This window comes from Alligator mississippiensis, chromosome 16 (assembly GCF_030867095.1).
Source record: "Alligator mississippiensis isolate rAllMis1 chromosome 16, rAllMis1, whole genome shotgun sequence".
In the NCBI taxonomy this organism is placed as follows: domain Eukaryota; kingdom Metazoa; phylum Chordata; order Crocodylia; family Alligatoridae; genus Alligator; species Alligator mississippiensis.
The window spans coordinates 32,576,206-32,590,923 of NC_081839.1; the positions used below are offsets into that span (position 1 = coordinate 32,576,206).

Below are 14,718 nucleotides of genomic sequence, written 5' to 3' on the forward strand. Positions count from 1 at the left end.
AGGCCCTCATTTAGCTTGTCAAAAGCGCTTTGATTAATGTGCGAGATGAAGTTAACGAGATTTAATTCAGTTCCTAGCCCTGCTCTTGTGGGACACGAGGAGAAGAAATTAGAAATCTGATTTGTATCAGTAACTGGATGCAAGTTGTTCGCACACAAGAATGCAACAGCCAAGAGTTTGGCCGTACTCTGCTCACCCTCCCGGGAGAACGGCCTTTTCTCCTGCACTTGCTTCACTGGCTATTTCGGTGCTGAAGCCTGGATTTCTTTCCCAGGCGCCTGTTCCTGCTCTCAAAAAGCCAACAGCCTACAGCAGTCCAGAATCACATCTTAGGCCTCGAGTTCAGGCATTTTTCCTTCCCCTTGCCTTTCTTTGAGCAAAAGTTTCCATTGGGTTGAAAAACAACAAAGCAAAACACAGACAAAAAAGCCGCATTAGACAGAAGAAGGGCAACAGAGCTCTGTCCAAGATGGATAAAGCACAATCCCGCTCCTTAAGCCAGTCTCTGGTGTTTGTGTCAACCAGTGTGAGGAAGTCGTTTCCTGAATCGTGTCCTGGGAGTCACCCGGCAGTGCCTCGCGATGGATGGGGCACTTCCCTGGTGCTGGGTTTGTTTCCTGCTGCAGTGTCTTAATGAACTGTGGGGAGCTCCCATCGCCGTTCCTCTTCTCTCAGAGATTAATTGAGGTGCCTGGGATGCCTGCCCTAATTTACTGTTACTGCAGAGCACATGTCAGCGTGTTAGAGTGATGAGTTTTCTCTCCCTGTGTTCAATGACAAATAGGACCGAAAAACTCCTTGCTAGATTTTTGTATTTTCTCCAGTCGTTCATCAGCCTTGAATCCTCCCTGCCATGGCAGTTTTTTAAGTCCTTATGTTGATGCCACAGCTGCCCTGCTGTGAATGCCATGTTGGCTACGTGGATCCCTTGCAATTCTCCTCGCGTTTCGGGGTTGACCGAAGGGCGAGTCACTTCTCACGCTGCGGTGGAGAGAGGTGGAAACTCCTTGCGGAGTTTATTCTTGTTCTCCAGGGGTTTAGGTTGTAGCCATGTTGGTCTAAGGACACAGGCAGACAAGGTTCTTTGGGTGAATCTGATATTTTTTATTAGACCAACTTAAGTAATTGGAAAACAATTATTGCTTAATAATTGTTTTCCAACTATTTAAGTTGGTCTCATAAAAGATATCAGATTCACCCAAAGAACCTTGTCTTCTTATTCTTCATGCACTTAGATTCAGGTGCCAAATTTCCTGATAGGGGCTACACTTACAGGGATTACTTTACAAGACACTGGGAGCCAGATTTTCCAAGGTGTGTAGGCACCCGGTCCATATTGAAGTCAGCTGGATCTGAATGCATAACTGACTTTAAAAATCTGGTCCTCAGATGCTGCGGTGTTTAGGGTGAGATCAGACAGGATGGGATCTGACCGTGGGTTGACGTCCAGGTGCTCACTGGATTCTGCGGTTGTGGGTGCCTGTCTGCTGTTTGCAGCGAAGACAGGGCGCTTTCCTTTGGGCCCTCTGCGTTTTGGCTGCATTTCAGACTCTGGATCAGGAAATACAAACACCTCGTGCGACAGGACTGTCCAGGTCTCCGTTCAGTCCTCGGGGGAGGAAGTGGAGGCGGTGAGGCATGGCCGTGCGGTTCCTTGCCTATGGATACAGTCTAGGACACAGGGCTGTCCATCCCGGTGCTCTGTCCATGCTCTGGGCCAGGTGTTTCAACTCTGCCTGCTTCGTGCTCCCGCTCTGCTCTGCATCCAAAATCCACGGCCCAGGATTTGGAGCTCGCAAGCGGTGTCTCCATCCCCCTCTCAGCTGCAGCAGGAGGGAAGAAGAGCAACACCCCACGGCTAAACTCCTGGGAGACGAACGGTGCTCTTTAACGAGACTGGAGGACCCTGCTGATAAATCACCGGTTGATGCAACTGTGAGTCATTTTCATTCCTGCAAGGGGAAATTTGCATAAAATTAAGCTTTAAAGCTGAAACAATTCAGGAACGTGACAAGCCAAATTGAGAGCTCACAGCACATGGCCACTGGAAATACAGGAGGAGAGCCTAAGAATCGGCTTTAATCAAAAGGCAAAGAGCAGGTATAATACTTTGCCAGTGACATCTTTCAGGGGAGAGGAGTGTATTCACCAGTTCATCTTAATACCATCAGGTCGGGGACCGTCCTTGCTGCACGGCTCTGAGAAGCGAAGGTCGTTTCCCAGTTTTGACACGATCGTCTCACCTGCCGCTGACGGCGGGTGTGATGTGCTGCGGAGTGGTTTGCGCGCCCAGGACTAGAGAAGACCAATGGATAGATCTGCGCCTCCGCGTTTCCATGCCATTTGCTGCGGCTAGCAAGGAAATCTTGGCTCCTTGTAAGACATGCGGATGGCTGGATCCCTTCAGGACTTTCACCCTGTTCTGAAAAGCTGCCTTCCCTTCAGAGGATCATGTCTCAGAAGCGATCGCGTGATCCCACCCTAGTTTGAGCACTCGGGGGACCCTGCAACGTGAGTATTGTGCTACGAAGCATGTTTCCCCTGGCTGTTCCCGTTCAATCTTCAGCCCCTCACAGGCCAGGGTCCGGTGCCGAACAAAGCTGCTTCCGTTGCAAGCTTAGCTGATAAAATAAAAATCCCAAAGCAAAATCCAGCCCTGCCCAAAGGCCCCAAACTTGCAGTGCCCAAGTCCCCAGAGCACATAAGCACAGCCTTGGTGGTGAGGAGGCTCAAGCAATGCCAAGCTCCTAAACATTGCAGGTTTAATCTTCATTAAGTAACAATCATTATAATCATCGTCATCACCAGATCCTGCTAGAACCGGGGCCACATTTCTCAATTTGGTGTAATTATAATAAAAAAAGCAATTAGAGTGAAAGAGAAGGCGTCAGGAGAACAAGCGTGCTGAACAGGAGTAAATTGAAATCGAAGCTCATTAAGAATTGAAGAGAGCTATCACTCAGAAAGGTCACGAGTTACGGCGGATGGCAGTGATTTCCTGATGCGGCCGTGGAGGTTGAGAGCCAGGCTGGACAGCAAGGTGGAAAAGCAGCAGGCCCAAGCCCTGCAGGACTTGCGAGCGGCATTGGCATCAGGGACATTGATTTTATATCCCACTGCGGTGCAGACTCCCCAGCCAAGACTAGTCTTCATTGCACCGGGCCTTACAGACACGCACGGCCTGGCCGCAGGGCACCTGCCGTTCATGGAGACGGAGGAAAGGACGGGCTGGAACACAAGCCAGGCAGGCAGGGATGATGGACGCAGGCTTTGCATTTTCCTTCCCTCCCAGCTGTAATTTTACATGAAATGCTAACGCAACGCGCTGCTTGCAGAATCTGCAAACCCAGGACTCCACCCTGGGCTCTTCCTGTTGCACTTTTCACCATCTCTATTTCTAATTGTTGCTTTTCTCTGGTCCCCACCCTGCAACCCCTTCCTCATGACAGCTGGGCTCTCGGCTCCGTGGAGCAGAAGTCTTGCTGGCGCCTGTTGTGTCTGAGCACCACGAGGCCGGCTCCTGGTGCCCCCGTCTTGTCCCCAGCCGGGCTTCCAGCTGGATCCAGAGAGGATGGAGCTGGACTGTTCTCAGAAGAATAAGGAGCAATGGTCTCAAGGTGCAACAAAGGAGGTTGAGGTTGGATATTACGAAAAACTTTCTCATTAGGAGGGTGGTGAAGCGCTGGACCAGGCTCCCCAGAGAGGTGGTGGACTCTCCATCCTGGGAGGTGTTTAAGACCCGGCTAGACAAAGCCTTGGCTGGGATGATGTAGTTGGGGCTGGTCCTGCTTGGAGCAGGGGTTGGACTGGATGTGACCTCCTGAGCTCCCTTCAACCCTCATTTTCATTGGGTCTATGAGGCAAGGAGGGTGCTCCGAGCTGCTTGCCTGCCCTGGCCACATCCTGCTATTTTTGCCAAGCTGGTCCCCAAACACTGGCTCCTCACACAGCTAATTAGCTGCCACCCCAGCCCCACTCGGCGTGCAGCTGTGAGGAGTGAAAGGGCTGCTTGTTAGTGCCCTGCACTCGACACGGACACCAAGTGTCCTGGGAGTCGGGACTGGGTGAGCAAGGGGGAGCTCAGCAAGGATGCCACTTGCAGGGCACCGGCCAAGCTGCCAACCTCTCCTGCCTGCTCATTGCAGCCCCCAGAGTAAAAACACCCTGGCACTGCGACCACTCACGGCTCCTTTGCTGCTGACGTGTCTCATTAATCCCCCTGGGCAATGGCAGGGCACATTGTGGAGGAGACTGGTTTGGAAAGAGCTGCTGGTTGCAATGGGGGAGTTTCTCCCTTCGGCGTCTGCACCTCCCCATGCACCAGCTTGGCTGGCTGGAGCACATTAAAATGTCACGGGCAGTTCCTGGACCCTTCGTGCAAGGTGGGTTTTGGCTGAGAGGTATAGCCTGGAGGTAAAAAGTGGGCATGGTGTCATCCTTGGATGCCTGCCCGTGTCCCTGGGCTGGGCCTGGAGCACTTGGCAGCTGGCAGGTCCATTGTGCTTTGCCTCCCCGGAGCTGCTGACCGTCCAGGAGAGCTGTGCTGGGAGAGGGACCGGCCCTGGGATCTGGACGCCCAGGCTTCACCCAGGAAACTTCTTGCATCTGGGTTCAAAGCACGGGAGTGATGGAGCAACACTGGGGAATCTCTTCCCTGGGTGTCAATGACTTCATTACAGTGACGATCCCTTGGCTCCAGTGCAGAGGCCACATTCGCGGATAGCGGTGAGCTGAAATGAGGCTGCCGGAGAGGTGTGGCTGGATGCTGGTGTTATGCTGGTAGAGGCTGCCATCCTGTGGGTGTTTGTACTCAGCACAGACCCAGGTCCCCCGCAAAGGCAGGGAAAGGAGGTAAAATGAGCTATGGGCTGTGGACAGCATACGCTGTTAAACAGGGAGTGTGCGGGGTAGGAGATTAACCTCTTGGGGGTGTCACCTTGATGCAGCTCCTTCATGTCTGCTCATTTACTGGCAGAAGGGGTCTAAACCCCAGTAACTTTCCACTTGGATGAGCTTGGTTTAAAATTACAGTCCTTTAGCACCATGGGTCCTGGTACAGGAAGAGGAAACGGGTACAGCCATCCAGCAGGATCCCCAAGAAAGTGGCATGGTTTAAAACCAGGGTAATTAGCTCTCATAGATTTAACCCTGGGGGCTAATTGCAGTCCCTGCACGTTCTGCTGGATGCTGGAATCACAGACCTTGGGAAGTCACATCTCGTCCAACCCCTGCTCAGAGCAGGACCAACCCCAACTGCATCATCCCAACCTCCTTTTCCTACCCTAAGCCACTACATTGCGCGGCTGGGTGCTGGGACACGGCGACTCTGCTCCACCCCAGCTCTGGTTGCATTTCGGGCACTAACAAAGTGTTTCCTATATCACGCTCCTACCCTGGGGGGCAAGCGTGGGGCTTTGCTTGGCTGGTCAGTGAGGACATGGAGCGCTTTGGGATGCTTGGGCGAAGGGGGCTGAGAAGGCCCCGTGCCAACGCAGCGACTCCCGTCCTCCCCAGTGACGCCCGGCAGAGCAGCCGTGGGAGCAGCCTCACGGCCCAGGGCAGGGCGGCTGCCCCACAGGGGTTTGGCTTTGCCTCTGGTGGGGCCTGGTGAAGGCTGAGGGTTGCCAGCGACTATGCCCTCTCCTTTGCCAGCTGGAGCACGGAGCAGATTGATGTGCCCGAGGCAGGTGCTGGAGGCCAGTTTTCCACCTCGCCTCTCCCTGGTTCAGCCTCTGCTGCCCATGCCCCCTTGCAATGCATCCTGGCTGGACTCTGGCTATGCTAGCGTCAGGTGTGGACGCTAAGCCCCAGCTCTGGGCTCTCCTTGGAGATCAAAACCCTGCCACTGCCCCTGGCAGGTCGGGCTGGCATTAGGGCAGCGCATGCGGTGTGGTGGGGCAGGGCCCCGACAGTGCCAGCTTTGCACAGCCCCTGCCTCCGTGCCCACCCCCCTGTCTGCTGCCCCCTCCTCGGGCTCAAGCTGCTCCCGGAGCCTGGCTGCTGCTCTTTGCAGCTCAGAGACATAATTGGGAATCATGGCGCCTTGAAAGGGCTTGTTCTGATGCTGCAAGGGCCTTTCTGGTGCCCCCTCTAAACAGGGCTTGGGCTGGTGCCCCTCTCGCCCACCCACCCACCCCCTTATGCGAGGGCTGCTGTCTCACCTGCAGGAGACTCGGTTCCCCAGTGCTCCTGGGGGTGATTTTCAGGGTGCAGCCCTGCTCCCGCTCCCCAGTGCCCAACCTCATGCTCCCAGTATAGTAGACCCGGGCTTCAGCCCTGGCGTGTGTCTGCTCCTGAGTGCATCTCACCAGCAGAACCTGGGGCCCACTTGTGTCCGCACGGGGAGGCCGTGCTTCACTTTCACTGCGGGAACAGATCCTGTTGCCCTGCTCGTCCTTCCCGGAGCACAGGGCAGCCCTGCTTCCCGCCCAAGCCCTGTGCCCTCTTAGGGCAGACGAAGTACCTTGCTGCGGACGTTTAAGGCCAGACACTGCACGAGGAGGGGGGGTCCATCATGGCCTCCGTTGTCCAGGTGTTGTTCCAGATCGACTCGGAGGTGTGAGAGCCCAGGATGCAACTGGACTACCCCATACGGCCGGCTGTGCTGGTGCAAGCTCTCTACCCAGGTGCTTCTCTTCTGCTCCTGCTGCCCCAGCCTGCTCCATTCTCCAAGGCACGGTGTCCCCGTCCCCCGCACTAGATGCACACCCACAGACCTTTTGCGGTTATGAATCTTCAAGCCAAGACGAGCAAAGAGACCAGACAGGACCTGCAGGTTGGAGAGGTATTCGGGATATGATATTTGGATGTGCAATGCAATAAGCAGTAAGCAGAAGGCACTGTGGATTGGGTCTGCAATGCAGTCCATGTCCCAAGAACGTGGCAGATAAAGCCTGGATTTTCTCCTTAGAGACTATTTATACTTGCCTGTGTATTTGAGGAGAAAGGAGCATGTGGCACAGGTCTTAAAGAGGGTGAGCAAGCGGTGTGCTAGCCGCAGTGGCGCTCTCGGGTCGGTAGAGAGCAGCCTTAGCCCATCTCCACAGCTGCAGCATCCCGGGAAGGACGGATGCGACTTGGCTTCGTGCTTAACGGGGAAGCGGGTGATCAGAGCTGATGGGCTCAGGTCTGCCGGAGGCTGGTGTTAATGCTGATGTCTGGCCCAGGCCAAGGGCTCAGCTGTCCCTGCAACAGAGCCGGCTCCTCCTGTGTCTCCCCCAGGAGACCCCCTTTCCAGACTGTGGGGCGATGTGCCCCAGTGACAGACATCAAACCGGGCCTTGGGGGACCTGGGGCTGTATTCCCGTCTCTGTCGTTGCCCTGTGGTCAGATCTTGGCCAATGCTCCTCCATCGCTGTGCCTCAGTTTCTCTTGCCACCCTTTGCTGGTGTCAGTTGTAAGGTCCAGGCGCTGAAATCATGCAGCCTTCCTCTTGCCCAGCTAAAGGAGATGGCTCCTTGCCCTTTCACGTGCAGCAAGGGAGACCTGGAGTAGATGCTGGGGAAAGTTTTTTTCCAGCCAGGGGGTTAAGCACTGAACCAGGCGGTTGAGGAATCCTGGCTGGAGGCTTTTAGGAAGACCGAGGTGGTGTCGTATGTGAGGGGAGCTAAAAAGCAGGGGAAACCCAGCGTGGACCACACTGCAGCACTCGGGGGAAGTCTTGCAAGGGAAAGGAGCAGTCTTGTGAGTCTGGGGGCTTGGCTACAGTCTGCTCTGCAACAGCAAGCAGAAAGAGCTCTGCCTTCCCCGAGACGCGTCCTTGGAAGAGGCAGGCAGCGGGGGCCCTCCTGCAGGACCCCTGTCTTCTGCTGAGACCAAGCAAAGCCACCACGGGGTTTCTCCTGAAAACGACTGCTGCTTTCCCCGCTGCTGGGCTGAGATTAGCCATACGGTAACGGGGGCTTGGTGCTTGTGGGGTTTGCTCTGAGAACAGGCTTTGCAGCAGCGTTGTGCATCCCAAACCTGAGCTCCAGGGCTGGTGTTTTGTTCTTGGGAAGCTTTGGGGCACCATGAGAAGCATCTGTAGCTGGATGCTGTCGCCTGTCTTTCCAGGATGGGCGGTCACGTCAGCTCCCCTCTGGCCAGGAGCCTTGGGATCATGCGTAACAAAAGCTTTGTTCTCACCAGGCCTGGTGCTGGCACTCAGACCCCATTAAAATGGGACTAAGCGATATGGACTGGTGGTACTAGAGGAAGACAGAAGAGGATGACAGGAAAGAAACGGCAGGCCTCTTCTGGTGGAGGGGGTCTTGCATAGACTTTTTCAGGAGCAGGTCTTTTGAGGAGGGCAGCAGGTAAGGGTACGGGTATGGAGATGGGTGCACGGATATGTGGTGTGAACTATGGAGCAGGTTTTTAGTGTGCTTTGAGCTGCCAAGTGAACCACAGGGGCCACTGGGTAGTGTTGGAGATGGAGTTTTATCCCTATCCCTATCTATTGATATCGATCGATATCAATATCGATCGATATCGATAGATAGATATCAATAGATAGATATTTATATATACAGAAATAAATATTTTTTGCAAAAAAAGAAAAGAAAAACTAGGTCTGGTGCTGGCCAGTTCCTTTCCATAATACATGTGGCACCAACCCCATGCCCAGTGCTCTGATTTCAGCACATATTTTGCTGCTGACGGCAAATGAAGCTCTCTGGAGGGCTGATTCTCCTCCACACGCGTGATGCTGGCATGCAGTGCGCAGGGAGCATGGCATGTTTTCACATTCAGGGGATGAAGAATAGTTAGTGCCTGGGAGCTCAGGCAGGGCTGTTTCTGCAGGCAATGGTTGATGTCTGGGCACATTCCCGGGTACATCAGGGGACATTGCCATGTTCTGTTTCTGTACAGCCGAGGAGGCTTCTCACCCTGCTTGCAGAGAGGATGCTGATCTCAGGAGGATGGACCGCCCAGGACTCGGAGGAAAGGGATGCTGCCAGTGTTGGATGAAGATCGGCACTGCAGGGAGTCGGAGATGGTGACAGGTGCAGGGGCAGACCCGGCGGGTGCAGGACGTGAGTGACTGGAACGTGGTACAACTGGGGACAGCAGAGCAGACGCAGGTTTGATCTGGCCTCTGTATTCGCTGCAGTGGGGTTGCACGACAAAACCAGGACGAAAGCAATCCGGGAGACTCCCCTTCTGCATGGGGCTGAAGTCTTCTAAGCACCTGCCGAGGGCAGACGGCCGTAGCTACCTCGTAGCAGGGGTGATGGTCACCCAGATGGGCTGGGCCAACTCAGCTGGAGGCCCTCCTACTGGTGCCGGTTAGCAGAGAGAGAGAACCAGTCCACAGCACAGACAGCCGTTGCACCATCCCGGCTCTCCTGGGGACGGCAGACCATGCCATGACCCACCGTCCCACCCGCCTGGACTGTGGGACCGCTCTGGGGGCCCAGAAGGAAAGCTGTTTGGGCTGCGCGCAGCGTAGTGGGCACTAGATGGATGGCGTGTGTGGCAGGAGGGGAGAGAAATCCCAGGGCACAAGGGAAGGTGGTATTATGCGGAGCTGCTGAATTACTGAAAATTCAAATTTTTGCTGAGTCGGCCCCATTTATCACTGCAGCGTGTGGATAAGAATACAGGCCCACAGGAAGCGTTTGGGAAGCCAGGCGTGCAAATTCTGCAGAGTCCGCCCCCGCCTCTGCCGCTCACGTATTGCAGCCAAAGTCACTTGACCATAATGAGCTCTCTCTGTCAAAGCAGAAGTTTTTGGAAGTGATTTCCCCCCACCCTTTATTTTTTTTGTGTGTGACAAAAGTAGTAAATCAGGATGAAACTCATCATTGCCCTGTGCTAGGCATCAATTACTGCTCCATGCAAGCAAATGAAGCCATCACCTCCAAGCCCACTGAAGCGTGGGGCTCGCATGGTTTTGCCGCTCGTCTGGCGGAGACAGACATTCGTCTGGGCCGAGATCTCTAGGAGGCGGTTGGACGCCGCTTTCACGCTAGAACAGCTAATCCTGTGTTTGCCTGCAATCAGCGCACTTCCAGTCCGATACAAACCTTTCTGCTTCGGAAATAATAATACACTGGACATTTTTCTGCAGCGCTTTCTGCCCCAGGAGGTCCCCGAACGCCTGCTCGGTTCACGAGCAGAGCGTGCGTTGCACCAACAGGCACCTGCCTGTCGCTGAAGGCCGTGGGGAGAGGAGAAGGTTAGACTAAAATATTGGGGCAATCTGTGTTGCAGGAAATAGCAGGCGGTCTCTTTTAGTATCCAACAGAGATGCCCTGGAAGACCGGCCGGACCCCCTGGGCCGGTACTCTGTGATTTAAATGAAACACCACTGCTCTATCTATGAATATGTGTCTCTCTATATAGTATAGATCTAGAGCTACTGTATGCAGAGTAGATACATAGAGTAGATGTTGAGTTACAGAGCTGCTGAATTACTGAAAATTCAAATTTTTGCTGAGTTGGCCCCACTGTATGTAGATCTAGATCTCTAATCTCGATATAGCTCTGCATATATTAGATCTATAGATGTCCACACACACGTGTCTATACACACAGACACGTGCGCGCGCACACACACGTGCGTCCACGCTCTACTCCTGTTGTTGCCCCCGAAGCGCCCCGCGCCGCTCCGGATTGGCTGGCCGCAGCCTCGCCCTGCGTTCCCATTGGCTGATCCCGTGACCTCCGCGCCTTCCGCCCTTCCTGCCCCGTCCGCTCAGAGCCCCGCCCCTGCTGGGCCGCTATTGGCCGCGGGGTCGGACGGTGGCCGGGCGGGGCGTTGCGGCGTCGGTTGCCGTGGCGACCGCGGGACTCGGCGCGGCCCGGCCATGAGGCGCGAGGAGCGGGACGTCCAGCGCTTCCTGCGCCGCGTGGATGACGTCAGTAAGCACCCCCGGGCCCGATCCTGCGCCCCCCCCGGTGCCCCCCGGTGCGCCCCGCTCCCGCTGCAGCCGGCGCCTTGTTCTCTTTGCCGTTTGCAGCCCGTCTGGTTCAAGGCTTGAGCTCGGCGGACCCGGCCGCCCGCCACAAGGCCCTGGCCGAGTCGGAGGCGCGCCTGCAAGCCGGCGGGGTGGGGGACGCGGAGGAGGAGGAGTGCGTCACGCGGTGGGACCGCACACGCATCAGCTCCCCCCGTGAGGTCAGAAGGGGAAGGGGTGAGGGGGGTGCATGTCTTGTCCTGCACGGCTGCGTCCCCTGGGCGCGCTCTGGGCCCGGGGAAGTTTGCTTCTGGCGATGAGGTCGGCGAGGCGCGACCCCGGTGTGCTCCTCAGTGCAAAGTCACGGGTATCGGAGGGCTTGGCTGTATATCACAGCTTTGTCGGCGTGTTTCGGGGGACTGCTGGTTCTGTGCACGTACGTACGGTGGTCCGTGGGTTTCTTGTATAACCTGGTCTGCATTTTACCCTTCTGGATACTCATCACCGCGTCTAACAAGGAGGCGTTGGCGTACTCTAGACACGGTCGGACGGAGGGTGGCGACTGTTGAATTTCCGATGGACCTCGATCGGAGATTGCAAGCTTTCGGTCCAAACGATGAAGGTGTCATCCATGTATCTTCGGTGTAGCAAGGGGCCGATGGGGCCGTGCTTGAGGAAGTCGTCTTCCAGGTGGCTCGTAAACCGGTTGGCGTACTGCGGGGCCGTTGCAGTGCCCGTAGCTGTTCCCGTCGTTATAACGCAAACGTTATCATTAATAACCATCCATATTTCGTGGCAATTCAACAGTTAAAGGGCGTGTTTGGATTATAGTAAGCGATTATAAGGCAAACGTTATAATTAATAAACAATATTTCGTGGCACTTCAACAATTAAAAGTGTTTGGATTATAGTAAGCAATTATAAGGCAAACATTATAATTAATAATCACCAATATTTCGTGGCACTTCAACAGTTAAAAGGCGTGTTTGGATTACAGTAAGCAATTATAAAGCAAACGTTATAATTAATAACCATCGATATTTCGTGGCAGTTCAACAGTTAAAGGGCGTGTTTGGATTATAGTAAGCGATTATAACACAAACGTTATAATTAATAACCATTGATATTTCGTGGCACTTCAACAGTTAAAAGGCATGTTTGGATTATAGTAAGCGATTATAACAGAAACGTTATAATTAATAACCAATATTTCATGGCACTTCAACAATTAAAAGTGTTTGGATTATAGTAAGCAATTATAAGGCAAACGTTATAATTAATAATCACCAATATTTCGTGGCAGTTCAACAGTTAAAGGGCGTGTTTGGATTATAGTAAGCGATTATAACACAAACGTTATCATTAATAACCAATATTTCGTGGCACTTCAACAGTTAAAAGGCGTGTTTGGATTATAGTAAGCAATTATAAGGCAAACATTATAATTAATAACCATCGATATTTCGTGGCACTTCAGCAGTTAAAGGGCGTGTTTGATTGTGCCGCCTGCCCGAGTTCTTCGTGGCCGCCGTGGAAAGCGGCAGGCTGCAGCCGGACGTGGGGCATGCGACGAGTCTGGCAGAAACTCGTAGCCAAATTGATTTTTTGAAAGAGGCAGCCTGAGCATTGACTTGTTTGTTTTCTCTGTTTCTGTGGTTTTAAATGTTCCTGATGGGATGAGTTCTGACAGGTTTAAAAACGCTGCTCATGCTTTGAGAGACACGTTGTTACAGAACTGCGTTTTGAGTTACTTTCAGAAATACGCGTGATGCACACACCTGTACTTCAGAGAAACGTGGTTTCTTTCCAGTTCAAAACTTCCTTTGTTTTGTGCGTGTGTTTGGGTGCGATTGTCACGCGTTCCTTTTTTTTTCAGGACACCCACAATGTGAAGACAGAAAACCCAGGTAGGATGGCATTCTCCTCTTCAGTCATTAACCCGCTATGAGTTTTTTGTATGGAGAAAACTCATTGCTGCTATCTCATGCCAGGCCCGGTCCTACTCCCACAAAAGTCAGTAGGAATTTTTTTACTTAATGGGGGCTGGATCAAACCTGCAATTGCTTATATTAAAGAGTCCTATACGCTTGGCTGCATTATGCATAGCAAGGAAGTTTTTCTAGGTGTTCCCCAGCTCTCACCAAAGAGCTTCATTATTCTGAATTAAAAAACAGGCCCATCTCCTAGAGATGAGCTACTTAAAAAGCCAGGTATGCAAATCCTGAGCAGTATTACAGCCTTTATGTGTAATAGCCACCCACATGGTCAGGGGCAGCCAGGCAGGCCCTACGAGGAGAGGCTACAGGACCTGAACCTGTTCAGCCTCCACAAGAGAAGGCTGAGGGGGGATCTGGTGGCAGTCTACAGACTAGTCAGGGGGGACCAGCAGGCACTGGGGGAGTCCCTGTTCCCCCGAGCACTACCAGGAGTGACTAGTAACAACGGACACAAGCTGGCAGAGAGTAGTTTCAGGCTAGACATCAGGAGGCGCTGCTTCACTGTCAAGGCGGCTAGGACCTGGAACCAACTTCCAAGAGAAGTGGTGCTGGCTCCTACCTGGGGGTCTTTAAAAGGAGGCTGGACGAACATCTGGCCGGGGTCATTTGACCCTAGTACTCTTTCCTGCCCATGGCAGGGGGTCAGACTAGATGATCTCCTCAGGTCCCTTCTGACCTGACCAACTATGAACTATGAAACCTATGTTCCATTTAATATCAGAGTAATGAAATGTCCCCTTAAGATTTTCTTCATGGAGAAATTGTAGCTCAGAAGTGACTTTTATCTCATCATTGGTTTGCTTTTTTAATGAGGAAATCTCTCTCTCTTTTTTATTTTTTAACTGAAATACCATCCTAACTTCCCTGCTCAAAGGTGATTTTTTGGCAGCCCTGGAGGAGGATGCACAAGAGCGAGCCAGAAGAAGGAAGAAAAACGAAGGCTTAGCGAATGGTAATTGCTGTAGTTTTTAGATGTCTGATGTTGACTAAGCCCTGCCTAGAGGGAGCAGAGCTGGATTAAGAGATAGTTGAGCCAGGCTGTTAACCACGCTGCCGTGCACGTTGATTTTGCTCACAGCACTGAGTGGAAGGGAACCCTGGGTGTTCACATGAGTTGGTGCGGTCACTGGCTGTCCCCCGTCTGATAAGGATGCCCACGGCTGGGGGAGCAAGAGAAATTCACCCTGAAGTGTAAATATAGAGAGCTATATTAATGGAAACACATAGAGAGAAGCCTGTTACATGCCAGTGAAGACTGCTCCAAGAGAGGAGAGGGAATGGGAGTTCTTAGCATAGGGGGCAGCAGAAGAACATGGCCTTTGTTTCCTGTGTTTACAGTTGGAAGAAATGACATTTAAAACCTGTGTCTCTTGTTGCTGCAGCGCTGAAAGAGAAGGGAAACCATGCGTTCAGTAAAGGAGACTATGGCACTGCTGTCCAGAGATACACGGAAGGGCTGGAGAAGCGGAAGGACATGCCGGAGCTGTACACAAACAGAGCGCAGGTCAGCTGCAGAGCGTTTGCTGCCATGTATTGCTTCAGGTGCAAAATAGCCTGCACTAACATGCTGATGAAACAAGGGATCATCGAGCTTGTGAACCCAAACCAGCTTCCAGGGGCTGGATGTATGGTAGATGTGCTGAAACAGGGCCGAGGCACAGCAAATATGGTAGTTTGCCCTGGGCCTTAGGTCTCCACATCACTCTCAGGTGATGATCGGCTCCATTTTTCCGCTGTATTAGCCGGTGGTGGGAATTTCAGCCAGGTGCTTATTCTTTCAGGCTACATTTTATTATGAAAGTTGAGTAATGGTTTTCCTCATTGACTAAGGACCTGTCTCC

General features: G+C 53.1%; 1 protein-coding gene across 2 annotated transcripts in view; it reads left to right on the forward strand.

The window, feature by feature from the left end:
* Positions 1-10,742: 10,742 nt before the first annotated feature.
* TTC12 (tetratricopeptide repeat domain 12) overlaps positions 10,743-14,718 on the forward strand; it is a 28,626-nt gene continuing 24,650 nt past the window's right edge. The window contains exons 1-5 of one of the 2 annotated variants that reach the window (XM_006265250.4): positions 10,743-10,845; positions 10,944-11,101; positions 12,757-12,787; positions 13,752-13,829; positions 14,260-14,381. In XM_006265250.4, the coding sequence (XP_006265312.1) occupies positions 10,791-10,845; positions 10,944-11,101; positions 12,757-12,787; positions 13,752-13,829; positions 14,260-14,381 (444 nt within the window). In that variant the 5' untranslated portion in view covers positions 10,743-10,790. Of the gene's footprint in view, positions 10,846-10,943; positions 11,102-11,160; positions 11,317-12,756; positions 12,788-13,751; positions 13,830-14,259; positions 14,382-14,718 lie in introns of those variants that run through there. The other variant, XM_019490147.1, reaches the window with a different exon arrangement.